The sequence below is a fragment of the Centroberyx gerrardi genome, chromosome 24 (assembly GCF_048128805.1).
Source record: "Centroberyx gerrardi isolate f3 chromosome 24, fCenGer3.hap1.cur.20231027, whole genome shotgun sequence".
Taxonomy (NCBI): domain Eukaryota; kingdom Metazoa; phylum Chordata; class Actinopteri; order Beryciformes; family Berycidae; genus Centroberyx; species Centroberyx gerrardi.
Window position 1 is genome coordinate 17176576 of NC_136020.1, and position 17135 is coordinate 17193710.

Below are 17135 nucleotides of genomic sequence, written 5' to 3' on the forward strand. Positions count from 1 at the left end.
TTATGGCACAGTAAAACTTCCCATTAAAACAGCTTTAGAAACTGTTTTGAGCTGACATCAAAGATATTTAGGTGTGTGTGTGTGTGTGTGTGTGTGTGTGTGTGTGTGTGTGTTCTCACCCATATTATGCAGCACCTTGTCCCTCTCCAGCTGTGTGTCTCTGATCTTGCTGTGCAGCATCATCAGCTTGTGTTCGTACTGCTGTTTGAGGGTGTGAAGCCGCCGCTGGCTGTTCTCCAGCTCGTCGATCAGCTTCTGCTTGATGGCGATCTCACAGGTGATGTTGGCCAGGTCCGCCTGGAAGTTCTCTGCTCACACACACACACACACACACACACACACACACACAAACACGCACACATACACACATTTAATGGACATATCTATGAAATTTCTGGACATTTTGGTAACTCGAAGTCAAGTTATAGAGACTTAAGTATTTAGACTTAAGCATTTTCTAATAAGCCTGAAAGACAGTCACTGACTAAAGAAATTGTCAGTCATATTAGACTTTGTAGCCTACTTCATTTAATTAAAAACTTTGTTGAATGGGTTTCTCTTACTGTCTCGCAGTAAATATTCACACAGAATTATCACTTTATATTGTTTTTATCAAAGAAAAATGTGTATCTGTGAATACTGTCACAGTGCGAGAGATGTATCTGTAATTATCCAGAAAAATAAGTTAAACAAAATTAAAAAAAGAAATTAAAAATTAATAACCAACGAAAAAATTCTCTCTTGACTAAGACCAAACTAAACGATCAGGAGATTAATTATGAAATGGTGGCAGCTCTACAGTGCTGTATCAGCTAATTTCACCTTTCTCATCCAGTTCCTCCGAGTCAGACTCATCTGAACTCTCCTCTCCCTCCAGGTCGAAGTCCTCCTCCTCTCCCTCCGCATCCTCCCCTTCCTCGTGATCGCTGCCCTCCTGGAGAGATACACAAGTTTACAGACACACACATCCACACGGTGACAAGACAGTGAAACATACTGTCTTCCTAACATGTAACTGCCGTATCAAGTAATGATCCTCCACTCACCCCCTCCGCCTCCTCGTTGCCTCGCTCCTGCTCGTTGTCTGGAAGTTCCTCCTTGATCACACTGAAGGAGGAAAAGAGCGTTAGACAGAGCAGGAGGCCTCACAGGTCAGATCCTCTATAGTAGCATTTTAAATTACAACAACAATAGGTAAAAGGTACATGCAAATGACTTTCCTATACAGTTCATCAGATTAGGACCAGATTTGAAATCACTGTTGATTAGATCATCATCACTAAGGACGAGTTGTTAGTGGATGATTTCATTGTGATTGCTTGCGGGGACAACATGAACAATATGTCAGGATAGATAAATACAAGTGATGTGACCATGATCCACATTTGCTACCAACGACATTACAAACTCATTTCACTGTAAGGGCTGCCACACACTACAAGATTTCTTCACGTAACACTAAATTCTGTCATCCTGGGCAAATTTTTAAAACTGGATTTGTGTAAATAAATGATTTGAAGTTTTAAATATGCACGATTTTTATCCAAATTGTCTAAATTTCTACATTTTATCTTCTAAATCTTCCATAATCATCTTCTAAATTTGGGTGAGACACTACCTAGAATGAGATCTGCTCACTGTCTTGTAGTGTGCATCCTCCCTAACGCAGAGGAAAAGGTAAAAAGCGTGAGGACAGAGGGTTAAGAAGAGGAGGTCAGAGCTGGTTAAAAGATGGGCTTCCCTCCAGGAGTGTAAACTACCTGCAGGTGCAGAAGAAGCCAAGTTAGAGGCGAGTTAGTGTGGGAACTCTGGAAAGGGAGGTACAGGTTCAGACCTGGGTCAATGATCAACTGAAATCCTCTCAATTACGTTGTGCATTTCAGCCTATCCTGAATGCACAATGGGCAGGATTTGCACCAGCGGGACGACCCGACTGGTTCCAGACAAAAGGAATCAATCCCAGAGAGGTAATTGAATCAGTTTCAGATCATGTTTTGACCCAATCCTAGATGGGACATAGCAAACCTGGCATGTTCAACCTCTCGGTGGCGGTTCTCTTCGTATCGCCTCAGTCTTTCGGAGAGGAGGAGGAGGAGGAGGAGGAGGGGGGATCATGGGGATGAAGATGAGGATGAGGACAGTGAGGAGAAGGTGGAAGGGGGGTACACAGGCCGCGACAGTGGAGGGCAAGTGAGGAAAGTTTACAAAACAGCAGAGAGAGAGAGAGAGAGAGAGAGAGCAGCAAGAAAGACCAAGTGAGTGCAGAGACTCTAACAAACACAGTGTCTCCAAATGCTGAATATATGGAAATGAATATGGCGATTATGGGCGAATTTCACCTAGTTTCAGACAGCGGTAAAAAACGGTAAACATGTCACAAACTCCTCACTTCTAATATGCAGAACTCCTCAAAAGTATAGTAATCAAAGTACACACACACATATACACACACTCTCACAACAAAAGGACATATAATGGTTATGTCACCCTCGTCTTGTCTAAATCCAGCGTACGCTCCATTAAAGGAACATCAGGGTGTAAACTGCTGAGGCTGGGATGGGAGGAAGGAAGGGAGGGAGGGAAGGGAGCCAACAGATAATTACCCACAACACAACGGGCCACACTCTCTCGCCGTGGCAACAGACGAGCGTCAACACCCTCCCTTTACAGTTTGTCCACAAAGCGCCTGTCACACTAATTCACCTCCAAAGCAGTTTGAGGACAAGCAGTGGCAGAGGTTCAATACTAATTTGACACTGTTGGCTTTGAAATATGAGTAGAAACTTTTCATGGTTAAATTTTCATCAATCAATTTTATCAAATGGATGTAAATTTTCTCTTTCTTTTCACCATTGCTTGTTCTTATGGTGCCATATACCTGGGGAAAAAAATATTTTTTTCATCAACGTTAAATTTTAATGAGGCAAATTAAGTTTTGCCTCATTAAGCCGTTTTCACATTAAGCCTTTTAGACTGTCCCTGCTTTATCTGTACATGCTCTACAAGCATGTACAGATAAATTCTGTCAGTTTCCAATTACTTACTATGATGTTTACTCTGAATTTCATATCATAAATATTTATGTCACACTAAACAGGTGCGTAAACTCTTTTCTGCAAATAAGAAGGTGTGTAAAGTAGCACAGCAACAAATACAGTAAGTTCAACTAAAACAACACTCCCCGCTCTACCTTTTTTTCTTCTTCCTCTCCTTCTTCTTCAGTTTCTCCAGGTCTTTCTTGGCCATCTCGATGATGTCGCTGGCCTCCTTCTCGGGGGCGACGAGCACGGTGGGGGAGAAGGAGGCGGGGCCTCCGTACAGCGAGGAGCGGGTGGAGGCCCGGGACAGGCTCTTCCTGAGGTTCTCATTCACGGCCTCGCTCTCCAGAAGCTTGGCTCTGAGAAAGGGAAAAGTTAAGGTGTCACTACCAACAACAACTGACTGATTTGACTTTTAATTAAGCAAAAACATGCTAAAGGTCATGCTAGAAACGAGTATGTTACTGCTTTTATACAACATTTACAACAATTTTACAATACTATCAAACATTAAACAAAGATACAAGCTTTGAGTTTTAATTCCAACTATCCTTGCTTGCTTCAATCCACTCAGTTTATTTATTTGAGTGCTTTGTGTGTGTAATTACTAAAATAAATGAATCAGTGATTGCAGTGGTGGAGAGTGTGTGTGCTGAGTGGCTTGGCTTGGCTGGTGGCTAATTAATTAAATGTCAACAAGGCAGAATGATGCTGTGTAAATTATAAGGTACAAGGTTGTATATTGTAGTTACAATGCCATGTCCAATCACAATGAATGGCTGGAAACAAGTGCTGCATAATAATTATCCAATCATAATATTTCACTCTACATCCAAATATTATCATCAGCATTCAGAGAAGAATTTTCTGTTAATGTGTCACCAAATGTACCTGAGCTCCTCGATTTCTTTGATGTAGTTCTGAATCATGTTCCCGATCTCTTCACTACCTTCACCTGGAAGCAGAAGCATCACTGTTAGTTACTTTTATAAGTAATTAGTTCCTGACTTTATTACTTGCCTTAGTTACAAAGTTACTCTTTATTAAAAGTAACAAGTACTTTAGTATGTTTCCCACTTCAAAAGCATACCATAGTAATATGGCTTGTGCTGCCAAGACCACACTAGATCAGCCTACATAAAATCCTACAAAATTCACTTAGATGTTAGATACTACTAAAATTAAGTATGAGGTGAGACTAACATCTATATTACTCTATCAATATTAATATACTGGATCAATATTCTTTCTTTCTATGGACAGTCTATTTACTATGACAAATAATACATAATATTAAGAAGAAACTCTATTTGTATAGTATATTTTAAAACAAGTGTTACAAAGCGGCAAAAAAAGGCAAAATGTCATCAAGACAAAAATCAAGGTAGATAAAATTTCAAAACAAGACAATAAAATCAAAAAAATATAAAACATAGGTGCAAGAAAGTAACAGAAAATAAGGGGAAAAAAATGAAAGTGGCATTTATAGACTCTAACATAAATACTCTCCATCCATTGTTTTATGTTTATGTAAGTTATCTCTTTGAATACTGGGGAAGTGTATTGTGGTTTCTGCTTCGCTGCAAGCCAAATTCCCCTTTAGGAACAACACAGTCTTGAACTTGACCTTGATGCGCAGAATCCACAGTCCAGTTCCGGTTCCTACCTGCTCTGGCCAGCGCCTGGTTGGCCTGGTCGCTGAGCAGCTGGGTGAGTCTGCCTCTCTGGGCGTCGATGGTCTCCTGCATGGCCTTCACCCTCACCCGCAGGTTGTTGTTCTCCGTCTGCAGCATGGAGTTCTCATGGACCATGTCGTTGATGCCCTCCATGCCGTCTTCACCCACCATGCGCTTGCCCTGGGTATTAGCACAGGACAGGGCCATCAATATCATAGCATATTACCAGAGGTGGGGACTCGACTCGGGGTCACAACTTGAATTGCTTGACACTTGACTTGATGCATGATGAGAATACTTGAGACTTGACTTGACTTGGGTTCTGGTGACTTGGGACTTGATTTTGACTAGATTTGTTCCACCAGATGACTGAATTTAAATTCTGTTTTCTGAATTTGTATGGAATGACTGAATTTATTGAAGCATCAAACTCATGATGCTCTTACCAAGTTTTTATCCTATTAAAACCATATTGCATTGAAGAGTCCTAGATATTTAGTTTTCTTTAAGATATTAAATTGATACTGGACTCTTGATTTGTTCTGACTTGACTTGGTGTTCTACATTTAGACTTGAGACTTGACATTAATGACATGGACTCAACTTGGACTTGACTAATCTACATTTAGACTTGGGACTTGACTTGAGACTTGTGACCCAAGACTTGAGACTGACCTGGGACTCACTATTACATGTTCTGCTCATATTCTTCCAACTCCATCAACTTCCCTTTCTCTATCTGTCCCTGTTTCCTCCTCACCATTTAAATCTCTCACTTTGTCACTTTCTTTAGAAGGTGTGCTATCCCAGCTCTGTTTGCCATATCTAAACTTTACTCCACCTTTATCATTTCTCCCTCCATCGCCCCGTCTTAAATCCCTCCGTCTTCCCCTCCTGCCCCACCACACAGCAAAATCGTTAGTGTTTATGTAAATCCACACCCATCAGAGGTAATTTAACATCTTTAAATAGTTTTGAACAGCCGTCCTAGAGTCATATCAGCTCTATGAGTGGACAAAACTCTCCAGTCAACATCCCCACTGAAAAAAATGTATTTGCCTCTTGTACACCATCACTTGATCGCCATAGTTTCTAGCTTTCTCTCTCTCCCTTCTCCTTCTCCCACTCCATCTACTATCCCTCCCTCCCTCTCTCCCTCCATCATCTCACCGTCTTGTACTCCATCAGCTCCATCTGCAGTCGTGCGATCTCTGTCCTCAGGGTGCTGATCTGCTGGCTGGCTCTGTCCTGGTTCACCACCACCTTGTTCTTGATGTTTCGGGCCCGGTTGGCGTACTTCAGCGTGTTCAGCGTCTCCATGAAGTCCCGGTCAGACGGGCTGATGCAGGCGATCATCACCGTTTGACTGGAGAACAGACACAGACAGAATGAGCAGTTTGTGGATTAGTTTCATGTTAGTTCGATACATGGAGTGGCGATCAATAAATTAGATCTCGGTAAGAATATATTTGATAGGTTTCCTTTGACTGATAAGTTGAGGTGGGCTGGATTTATATTGCCAGCAACTTAACCAGCATCAATAACAACAAATCACTGGCAAATCATTTACATGATAAAATGTGTTAAAATGTTTTATTCAAAATTTTTTCAATTTTGTCCTGGTCTGCAATGAATAGGTAATCAGGCAAAGTAAAGGTAAAATAAACCTTAAATTTATAACCTTGAACTTAAATTTGTATGTATTTTAGACCATAATATTTTTAAAACTTAATTTCTACTTCATTAATTAGCCGATGTACGTGGCCTCCCACACAATTCAAACACAGAAGTGGTTGCTAGGTGGTTGCAAGAGAAAATAAGCAGTCTGATTGGTCAGCTGTCCATGCACTAGTGATAGCACATGCTGAAATATAAAGGAGCATGTGCAGAGAGAACCCAACGCAGCTAGATTATAAACCAAGGGATATCTTGACATTTTGAATTTTAATTGGATGTTTTCTTCTCGCTCATGAGGTCTGAGGACTGCTACAAGTCATTTAAGGGTTGCTGAAGGACAAATATTGAAACTTTCACCCACAGCGTGTCAGTAAAAATCAAAACGTCAAGGCATTTCTTTTAAGTCAGACTAATGAAGGGTAATTAATACATGAGGCAGACCTGTTGCCACCTAGCGAGTCCTGTAACAGCCGTGTGAGCTTGGAGTCTCTGTAAGGCACGTGGGTGGAGCGCTTACTCCTGTCTCCCAGAGCGCTGATGACGTTTCCCAGGGCGAGCTGAGGGAGAGACGAGGAAGGAGGAGAAGAGTTAGAAAGGATTACCAAGAAGCGGGCCTGGGACCAGAAGTTTGTCGGTTCAAATCCCCGGACTGGCTGAGACAGTCTGAGTGGGGGAAGGGAATAAGCAACACTCTCCCATCAGGAAGCACTTGAGTAAGATGCTTAACCCTCCTCTAGTGGAGCTGCTCAGTGGCCAACAGTAGAGCATTGTGGTTATACTGGGCAGCTCCCACATACAGTATAAATGTGTGTAACTGTGCTTGTGAAGCTGGGTGTTGCTGGAAAATAGTTAAGACTCCCTCGTCAATATTCCCTTGGTAAATAAAGTTTATAGGAATACAGGTTGAGATTATGTGTAGTAGACGGACTGTGATGAGATGGCAGAACTGATTTGAGTGAAAAAGAGAGGAAATAATAGTGTAGTTCCTACTCTGGCCACCAGGGAGCTCTCTTGCTCCTGCAAAATCCACCTCTGGACAACAGGTGGATGTTGGTGAGTGTGAAGGAGGAATGACAGTACCTCCTCTATCATTAGGGAACATTTTACTTTATCAGTTTTGCCCCAATACACCAAAATGAAATCTTCTGGCAGATAATGCAGCTACAAAACATCTAATTTCAATGCACTAAATGCATAATTACAAATATTCATTTATATTGGAAAGCTGACAAAGAGGATATTCTCATTTACATTCATTTACAGCAACAGTCAGAGAGAGGCTGCAAGGTGAGGGAGGAGTTGAATGCCTTGCTCAAGGGCATTTTGGCCGTAATTATTGAGGTAGGGATAAGTGTATCTTGTTAACTTTCCCCACCCAGGTTTTCCAGTCGGTTGGTAGATTTGAACCAGCAACTTTCCAGGCAAAAACTTATTTCATGAACCTAGGCGATGACCCTGCAACAGTTCACTGGAAATACCAAATGCAGAATCCAACATCAGCCCAGCTTCCTCACCAGGCCACAGTTGATGGAGATGCCTTCTTTAGCTCGGTCTCCTGTGGCCCCGGTCCTCTTCAGCCTCTCGGAGCCGGCCAGGTCCACAAAGTGGAACTTGGCCGACAGCGTCTCAAACTCATTCATCTCTGAGCTGTTAGCTAGACGGTTGTCTGTCTCATTGTCCTGGAGGAGAAAGAAAAGAGAAAATTACACAAGTGAATACAAAGAGCCGGTTACAGGATCAAATTCAGCAGCGGGTTTTGGATTTCTAAAGGGCTGCGTTGACATTTTGAATTAAATCAGGGTTTTTTTCTTTCTGAGGTATTTGTCACAACAAAGGGAAAAAGGTTTCTGCATTATCCTTCAGCTACCCCTGGCATAGCTATTAGTACTGTCACTATTCATCACTGAAAAGAATGAATACAGCTAGCATGTGTTTGACAGCACCTATTGATTTGAATAAGGAATGCTAATGCTAAAGTGCAGTTTTTTTTGTTAATATAAGAGCCTGGGTAAAGAAAAATAAACTAATACAAAATAATATCAGTGTATCACTTAAAAGTGTGAAATGTTGTGTTTCACGTTCACAACCACATTTCCCATAAAACGTCACTCTGTTTGTTTTGAAGAGCAAGAATAAAGAGAAGAGCCGCTAACAGCCCTTGATAATAACGAATATGCATCCTGAAATTATGCAGTTATAATAGTGCAACTGTAATAAAGTTGTGTATTACTTGCAGAGGAAAAATGCTTCTTGTTTTGTGCCGTAATGGTAATTACACTATTGTCTCAAAATGAATGTGGTAATGATTTACTGATGTTAAAATGCTCCTTTAAACTAAACACAAATCACATAACGGATTCACTGAAATCAGATTTCACTGGTAAATATCTCACATATAATGAATGTGAGCTAATGCAATAACCAACGCGGTAAAATGAAAATGTTTTATTGTAAACTTGCAGCTGATTAAGAGCTTCCTTATTGTCATCTCCTTATCTCTGGCCATAATAACTCTGAACCACAACAACATTAGAAAACATTCTCAGAGTTAAATAACCCACAAGTGCATAAATACAGAGCTAGGTCCAATCCGTGAGTGTGTTTCTCCCAGCAGCGCTGTGTGCTACAGTACGTACGTTGTTATCGGGGCTGCAGACGCGAACTTGGCACAGGTGGATGGTGAAGATGGCGTGGGAGCGCGAACTCTGGACGTTCATCTGGGTGCTGGCGGTCGTACGAGACAGAGCGCCCAGCTTCAGACACTGCATCATCTGTTAGAGGAGAGACGGAGGGAGGGAAGGAGGGAGGGAGGGAAAAAGCAGGAGAGAGAGGAAGGGAAGGAAAGGTAGGAGAGCGAGGAAAGAGAGAGAGAGGAATGAAGACAGGGAGATGGAGAAAGGCAGGAAAGGAGGATAGATGAGTTAGGGAGAAGGAGAGAAAGAGAGGGAGGAAAAAGAGAGAAAGGGGGAGAAATGAAGGTAGGGACAGGAAGAATAAGAGAGGGAAGAGAGAGGTAGGAGGGGGGGATGGAAAGAGGAGGAGAAAGAAGGCGTGAGAAGGATTGTGGGAAACCATGCAAGATAAACAGACATACTAAAGCAGCCATGACAAAATGCATATTTTCTATGATAATAGACATCTTTGGGCACTTGGTACTTCACACACACACACACACACACACACACACACACACACACACACACACACACACACACACACACACACACACACACAACACAGGGAACCCCTGATTATTAATACAGAAGCTGATCTTGGTATTGACCGGGACTAGAAATTGTGTTAAACTCATTTTTGCATTAAGATCATCTTTGGTTCAGTGTAAGCAAATGGAACAATGATGAGATGCCACAGTGCCAATCCATTATACAGGAAGTGAATTATGGGACAAAGATGATATATTTTGCTTTTGGGAGGCTTTGGCCAGCGTAAGTCAACGGGACAAGCAGTGGTTCATATTTTTGAACAGTGGAGGTTCGGGGTAATTTAGGTTCTTGACCTCAGCCTCGGAGGTGACGGTGCGGGTGGTCACTCCCACGGTGTAGATGCCTCCGTTGGCGTCCTCGTGGATCTTGATGTTGGATCTCTGCTTCCTGGCCTCGATGTCCCGCGTCGAGTCAAACAGGTCCAGCACCTCCTCGTTATACAGCTGGAGAGACGGGGGGAGTGTAAGGAAAGGAAAAGGAGGGAAAGAGTGAGGGAGAGAAAATGATTACAAGCAATGCAATAAGCAAAAAGATACAGTATACTGTATAAGTGTTGTTTGTTTAATGGGAAGTAATTACATTATTTGAGAATGTATTATGTTCATTTTCAACACGTTTAGAACACATTATGTTCCATTTTTACTGAATGTTATTACATTGTCTGGCAGATATTTCATTATCAGTTGCTTCACTTCCCTCCTTCTCTTACCAGCCTCATCTTCTACTCCATCACCTCCCTCAATTCCTCAGCATCATCAACCCTCTCTCTACCATTCCTTCTCTTTCTCCTTCCTTTCCTCCCTCCTTGTCTCTCCTTCCTTTCCTCCCTCCCTCTATCTCAGCTGTTTCTACACCAGCTGCTAGCAGCCACTAGTTGGTGGTTTAAAATAAAGCCAGGAGCTGACAGGAGAGAGACTAATGACAGTTTAATGACTGGAGGGTCAACTGGCTGCTTTAACAACCCAAAACCCCCTACACCCCCTGCTGACCTTTGACCTCTCGCTGTCTGCCTGTTCTGGTTGCATCTAGCTAATGGACTTTGAGTGGACTGGAGGTTTTGACAGGGAAAATTAATTGCTTGGTGCTGAACATACCTTAATTTTTGGTAATCTCCAAGAAAAGCTCCTGAATCAAGAAATGTTTACCACTAATCTAGGCATGAAACTGCCGAATTGGGTTTACATCTGGTCAATTTATAAAGTTTCTGGTCTGGTGTGTGTGTATGTGTGTGTGTGTGAGTGTGTTTGTGCACCTCCAGGAACTGTGCGTTGATCTTGAACTCGGGGACGGGCCTGCTCTGCTCGGTGGCGGCCTGTCGGCGCTCCTCGATGCCTCTGAACAGGTGGCTGACGGCCCGGGGGATGATGCCCAGCTCCTCGTCTCCGATACTGACGTCGAAGCCGGTTCCCATGGTGTAGGTCTTCCCCGAACCCGTCTGGACGCCAGGGGGACGACAGACGCATCAGTTAGTTCACAAATACAATCTATTCCTACACTGAGCGGTTTCAGGAGACGGTTGGGAAAATCTGTCTTGAGGAAAATGTAGTCGGAATGTCGTAGCAGCAGAAGCAGAGGGTTATTTTACATATTGAGGTGGATAATCTGTTTATTTTTTTCTCATATTTAAGAATACTGTTTAATATATGTTGTCGAATGTATCACTAATCATTTTCTACCTGCTTGGTGGCTAAATTATTCAAAGTCATGTGACATTACTGGGTTATCCTGATAGCTGTAAACTGTATGTTTGTGCAGGGGAATAAATCAATCATCAATCAGTCATTGACTTTACATGTATTCTTTGATTTGGGAATGTTTTTGTGTGGGAACTAATCAAGTATTAAAAACATAAACCAGAAATTATGCTAAGTAGTTTGAGTGTGTCTTAGATACAGATAGTACTAAAAAATATGAGGAATGCTTGATGTACTTTATCTTGCAAAATTTGATTCGAGTAAACCGACTTGGAGAGAAGAAAAAAAATACAACCTGTAAAGTGCATAAAACTGAACCATATAAAATGTAACATTTAACGAAAAAAAATCACAATCAATAATGAATATGACTGAATGGTGGGTTTGATTTTAGGGAAGCTGAAGTACTTGGCAAAGATAACTTATTTTCACAAGTACATCAAATATTTGAAACCATTTTCAAATACAAAAAATAAAGTCTTGAACTTGAAGTCAAATGGTGCCACCAAAATCTACCAAAACTGTTCTGCAATTGCTCATGTATGTTGTGTCTGTTGAGTCTCTGGGACTCGGGGGGTTAGAGGGGGTCGGAGGGGATGGGGTGGTTACCATGGTGACAAAAAGAGGAATGCAACATTGGGCTCAAATTCACACGTCACCCCTCTGCTCCCCGCCGGAACCCCTGAAAGGGAGCCTGACAGGAGTGTGCGTGTGTGTGTGTGTGTGTGTGTGTGTGTGGGGGGGGGGGAGTTATGTGTGTGTGAGTCTGTGTGTGTGTGTGGCGGGGGGATGAGACTGTGTGTGTGTGTGTGTGTGTGTGTATGAGAGAGTGTGTGGGTGTCGTTTCCTTTGAGACCTCACCTGTGTTTTCAGCCTGCTTGTGTATGTTTGTGCATGTGTGCGAGTGTGTGTTTGTGTGTGTGTGTGCGTGTGAGTACAAAATGTATGTGTGCGGTCCTGTGTCTGTTTGTGCATGTGTGTGAGCTGCTCTATCTATGTGTGTGTGTGTGAGTGTGTGCCCTCCACTGCGCCCTGTGAAAGGCTCTTTGACAGGAAGACAAGGCGGGGAGGAACAATGTGAGGAGAGAATAATGAACAGAGAGCAGAGGAGAGGAGAGGAGAGGAGGGAGAGAATAAGAAGAGGGAAAGTTTAGCTGCTAAAGTTCAACCAGAGAGAATCAACTTCAAATGAAATGCTAAAAACTCTACAGGAAGATCTCTCTCTCTCTCTCTCTCTCTCTCTCTCTCTCTCTCTCTCTCTCTCTCTCTCTCCATCTCTCTATAAATCCAAAGATGGACAGCATTAAAAGGAAAACTCCCCCCTCAGATCCTCTTACACTGTTAGATCGCATCAATCTGTGATATTCAATGCATTCCAGGAGTTATTTAGTGATGAATTATTGTAAATTATTGTTGTACGCACTTTCCCTCAACCTGCCTCATCTACTTCTACTTCAGTTAGCGATTTCCTACATTTCCCAGAATGCCTTTCGACGAACGGGCGCCAACTTGTTGCATCCAGCAGTGGATTTTACATGTAGGTGGAGAGATCAATAATGATAGCGATAATGATTGTAACAACAAAAGAACGAGTTTTTCCAGTTGAGAAAAGGGTACTCGAACACAACATGTCTTGTGGCTGCATTGCATTCTGGTCTAATTGCATTATGAAGCTACTGTGGGTGGAGAAATTGGTCTCTCTGCCACTTCTACAATGCCTGTATGATTGTTGAACGTTGGTGCAAAATGGAGAGTCAAGAAAGAAGCCCTTGCTCTTTGATTATGAGTGCAGAAATGGAAGATACAACACAAATAGCTGTTTTTTTCAGGGTGGAATTTCCTTATAAAACTCCATGAGGCTGTGCAGGGGTTGAAAAATGTGTTACATGATGCAGTTTTTGTCTATTTTAATCAGCTATTGACAGAGGGCAGGTTAGTGTATCATCTGTTTAATTTCTCCGAAATATGTTTTGACTTTGCGGTTTAGTTTCCTGGCCTGGTATGAGGTGAAGCAATCTGTAGACACACTGACTTGGTTGGGTAATACACTCCCTCTCTCCCTCCCTCTCTCTCTCTCTCTCCCTGTCTCTCTCTCTCTCTCTAATCTATTAGGGCCAATATAAACCAGGTAGTATGAGCAGGTTGGATCATGTCAGCTGATAGTGTATCGACAGGCTGCCTGGTCTGTTTGCTCTCTCTTATTCATGTGATGATACGAAATGGAACCGGCTCCTTATCACATGTGGTCATGTGTCATAAATCCTGAGAGGTTGGAACCAAGCTGCTTCCCTTTGAGCTATACAAACTGTAAACTTCACTGTGTGTGTGTGTGTGTGTGTGTGTGTGTGTGTGTTTAGGAGTGTGTACTTAAGATCATATCATTGTGCTGCTGCGTGTTTTATCTCTTAAAGAAGAGAAAGTGAACAAATGCATATGACATTGTGTGTGTGTGTGTGCGTGTGTGAGAGTACTTGAGTTTACACCATTGTGTAAACTCAAGGCTCTCCTGTGTGCGTGTGCGTCTGTTTGCATGGATGTGTGTGTGCCCCTGTGTGTTCCTACATCCTTACACACACACTAAATCTGCATACGCATGTGATTCTGCTTGCCAACCTGTCCGTAGGCGAAGATGGTGGCGTTGTATCCCTCGAAGCAGCCGTCGATGAGTTTCTCGGTGCAGTGGGTGTACAGCGCTTCCTGCTGGGAGTCCATGTCGAACACATAGTCGTAGGTGAAGGCCTTGTCTTTACCCAGAAACACCTGGGGCTCGCCGGGCATCACGTACGTGCAGATGTGACAGCCTTCAATCTTCTCCCTGGCCAGCTGAGGACGGATCCTGATGGACAGAGAGAAGAAGAAGATGGAGATATGAAGTAGGATAGAAGATGAATAATCAGTTGAACTGTCCACCATGCACCTACATTATTTCCCAGCATTCAATACGGGCTCGTCAGGGAAAGAAACATGTTCTGAGACACAATATCAACTCCCTGCAGTGTTGACTGGTGCCAGTACATTGCATGATATGCAAAGGATGACCCAGCCTGAATGAGATACCGTGTTTGTTTGCATGCCACACTCACTTGGACATCAATTTCAAGGATTTTTCAATGAATTTGACTTTGTTTGGTGAAATTCAAGGACTCAAAATTGACATATTTTGGAGTAAAACATGACATTGGCCAACATCATTGACCAACATCATAGAGGCCTCATTTTTTTTACTCCTGATCTCGTCAAGTCAAGAATCCTGGTGAAATCCTTCATTTTAAACCTGCTGCTGTATCAAAACAGATCTCCATCAGCAGGTTTTCCTCAGGATGTGAAGTTTTGATGTGAAGACGGAGACAGCTGAGGCATTCTGATGAATTTGGGTGCTAAATTTTTATGCAAAGTCAAATACTTTCAAGTCTTTATTTAACTTTTCTCCAGTCCAAAAACTTTCAAGATTTTTCAAGACCCTTGGGAACCCTCGTCTGTGGATGTGTGTGTGTGTGAGAGAGAGAAAGAGGGAGTATGCATGGTTGTACATAAGGGAATTATGGATGAAAATGATGATTGATTTTTACAGGTTTGGTAGTAAAAATGAAGGCAGGTAATATTGAGCTGCTGAGCTGAGCTGCGATGAGTGCTGCAACTGTGGTGTGTGTGTGTGTGTGTGTGTGTGTGTGTGTGTGTGTGTGTTGAAGACCACGCGGTGCCAGCACACTCCCCAGCAGGCACCATATACAGTGCCTTCACTGTTCAGGAGAGAGAGAGAGGAGAGAGAGAGAGAGAGAGAGAGAGAGAGAGAGAGAGAGGGAGAGAGAGAGAGAGAGAGAGAGAGAGAGAGAGAGAGAGAGAGAGAGAGAGAGAGAGGGAGGCTCTGGGTAAACAGTCCCACCCTGGTCCCTGGTTTTCATTAAGGAATCACTCTGTTTGCTTTCATTCAAATAAACACACTCTTATTACATCATTTCCTCCCATGGTGCCCCTCTTCCTCTCGGACTTTCTGCTCATCACTGAACTCACTGTCCGCCTGGAGAGGAAGTGGAAACACTGGAGGTAGACTTCGGAAATATTAGGAGGACATATTGGAAGCATCGAGTCGTAAAATGTCATGTTAATAATATTGGAAATAATGTATTGCTAAATATTAATGAAAACACTTGAGAAACACTTGGAAAAATTCTGAAAATATTCTGGATAAATATTGGAAATACTCTGGATAAATATTGGACAATACACTGTAAAAACTTTAAAATTGATTGGAAATTTCCTGTCAGGAAACATATTGCAGACAGTAAATTAATTTCTCCCAGAATGAAGCCAGTTAGATGAGAATTAGATTTCAGTATCGGGGCTCCTGAGAAGATAAGTAGCCCAGATACCTGAGAGTCCCAGAGCAGAGCTGCATCGTTATAAAAGGCTGCTATTGTTGCTGCATGGCTGGCAGGCGTTAACTATGTGTGTGTGTGTGTGTGTGTGTGTGTGAGAGAGAGAGGATGTGGCGCTTTGCATGCAGTCTGTACGGATTTTGCTTGTGTGTATATACGTTGGTGCCTTTTTTGCATGTTTGTGTGCTTGCATGTGTGTAAAAAAGACTCTTCCATTCATCACATTGAGAGACTATACAAGTATTATAGTGAATGGCCTGAAAGGACAGAGAGAGAGAGAGAGAGAGAGAGAGAGAGAGAGAGACAGACAGAGGAGAGAGACAGAAAAGCAAGCAAGAAAGAAGGAAAGCAAGCAAGAAAAAAAAGGCACGAAAGCAAGAAAGCAAGGAGGAGAAAGGAAAGGAGAGCTGTTGAGGCTACAGTAGCAGAAGTCCACAGACGTGTCATTGTGTGTGTGTGACATCAGATCCCAGCTATTTAGCAGGCTCTCTCTGGGATTACAGGCCTGATGAGAACAGGGACAGAGCCAGGGAGGGACAGACAGACGCAGGGTGGAGGAGAGGTGGAGGAGAGGTGGAGGAGAGGTGGAGGAGAGGTGGAGGAGAGACAGACTGCCTGCCACAGTAACACAACACCTGCAGTGCCTTGTCACTGTCGGCTTTTACCTTGCAGACAGCAGAGTTACCCAGTTTATCACATAAAATTGTAGTTTACCCAACGCATAGTCAAAAAAGATTGGTATATCTGCAATTTTGAAACATTTGTTTTTATTTATGATGCCTGCTGTAGGTGAAACTAGCCAATATGTTGATATGAGATTGTAAAAGTGCAGTAAAATAATTTTGACTCCTCAAATCATCAAGTGTTGTGATTACTAATCATGATCACAATATCTATCAATATAGTCAGTTTTTTATTTTTCTTAGAGCTATAATAATGCAGCCCTATAGCAGACAATTTATGAGAATGCTGGAAATTGGTGATATGCAGGTAGCACTCACCTGTAAAATTCAATTGTTAAGTGTTGAAAGAAAGTGTGTACAGTACTAACAACAGCATGAATGTGACTACTGTCCCCCGTGGGCCACCATAGGTGATTCATTGTTCGCCTATGATTCTTTCCAGCGCGTTGTGGGCGAGAAAAAATGGAGCGGCTTTTAATCAGAAAATAACCGAGCATGCAGCCTGAAGCGGTAGAAAATGTCTGTGATTGTTACTTTTGTAATGACATATTATGATCTAAAATGCCAACATGCAATGCAAATATATTGTTTCATAGTATAAAATCAGGCCAAGGGGGCAAAAAATGCCCTCTGGAAAAAAGTAAGCTTCTTCCCCTGCTGTGTTAAAATCAAGGAAGCAGAATTTGAATTTGTGAAATTCCAAGAAATTGATATCTTTATACTTTGTTCTATTTTCAGAACCTTTCAAGCCAACCATGATGTCATTT

General features: G+C 42.4%; 1 protein-coding gene across 1 annotated transcript in view; it reads right to left on the bottom strand.

Moving 5' to 3' along the window:
• The window catches only part of LOC139914293 (kinesin-like protein KIF21A), a 50656-nt gene that overhangs the window by 15933 nt on the left and 17588 nt on the right, over positions 1-17135 (bottom strand). The window contains exons 2-15 of the mRNA XM_078281896.1: positions 13923-14145; positions 10868-11050; positions 9909-10058; positions 9030-9162; positions 7906-8075; positions 6833-6948; positions 5885-6080; positions 4705-4894; positions 3930-3993; positions 3191-3397; positions 2026-2073; positions 1047-1107; positions 823-934; positions 120-308 (exon numbers count right to left, since the gene is read on the bottom strand). Of these exons, the coding sequence (XP_078138022.1) occupies positions 120-308; positions 823-934; positions 1047-1107; positions 2026-2073; positions 3191-3397; positions 3930-3993; positions 4705-4894; positions 5885-6080; positions 6833-6948; positions 7906-8075; positions 9030-9162; positions 9909-10058; positions 10868-11050; positions 13923-14145 (2042 nt within the window). The remainder of the gene's footprint in view (positions 1-119; positions 309-822; positions 935-1046; positions 1108-2025; positions 2074-3190; positions 3398-3929; positions 3994-4704; positions 4895-5884; positions 6081-6832; positions 6949-7905; positions 8076-9029; positions 9163-9908; positions 10059-10867; positions 11051-13922; positions 14146-17135) is intronic.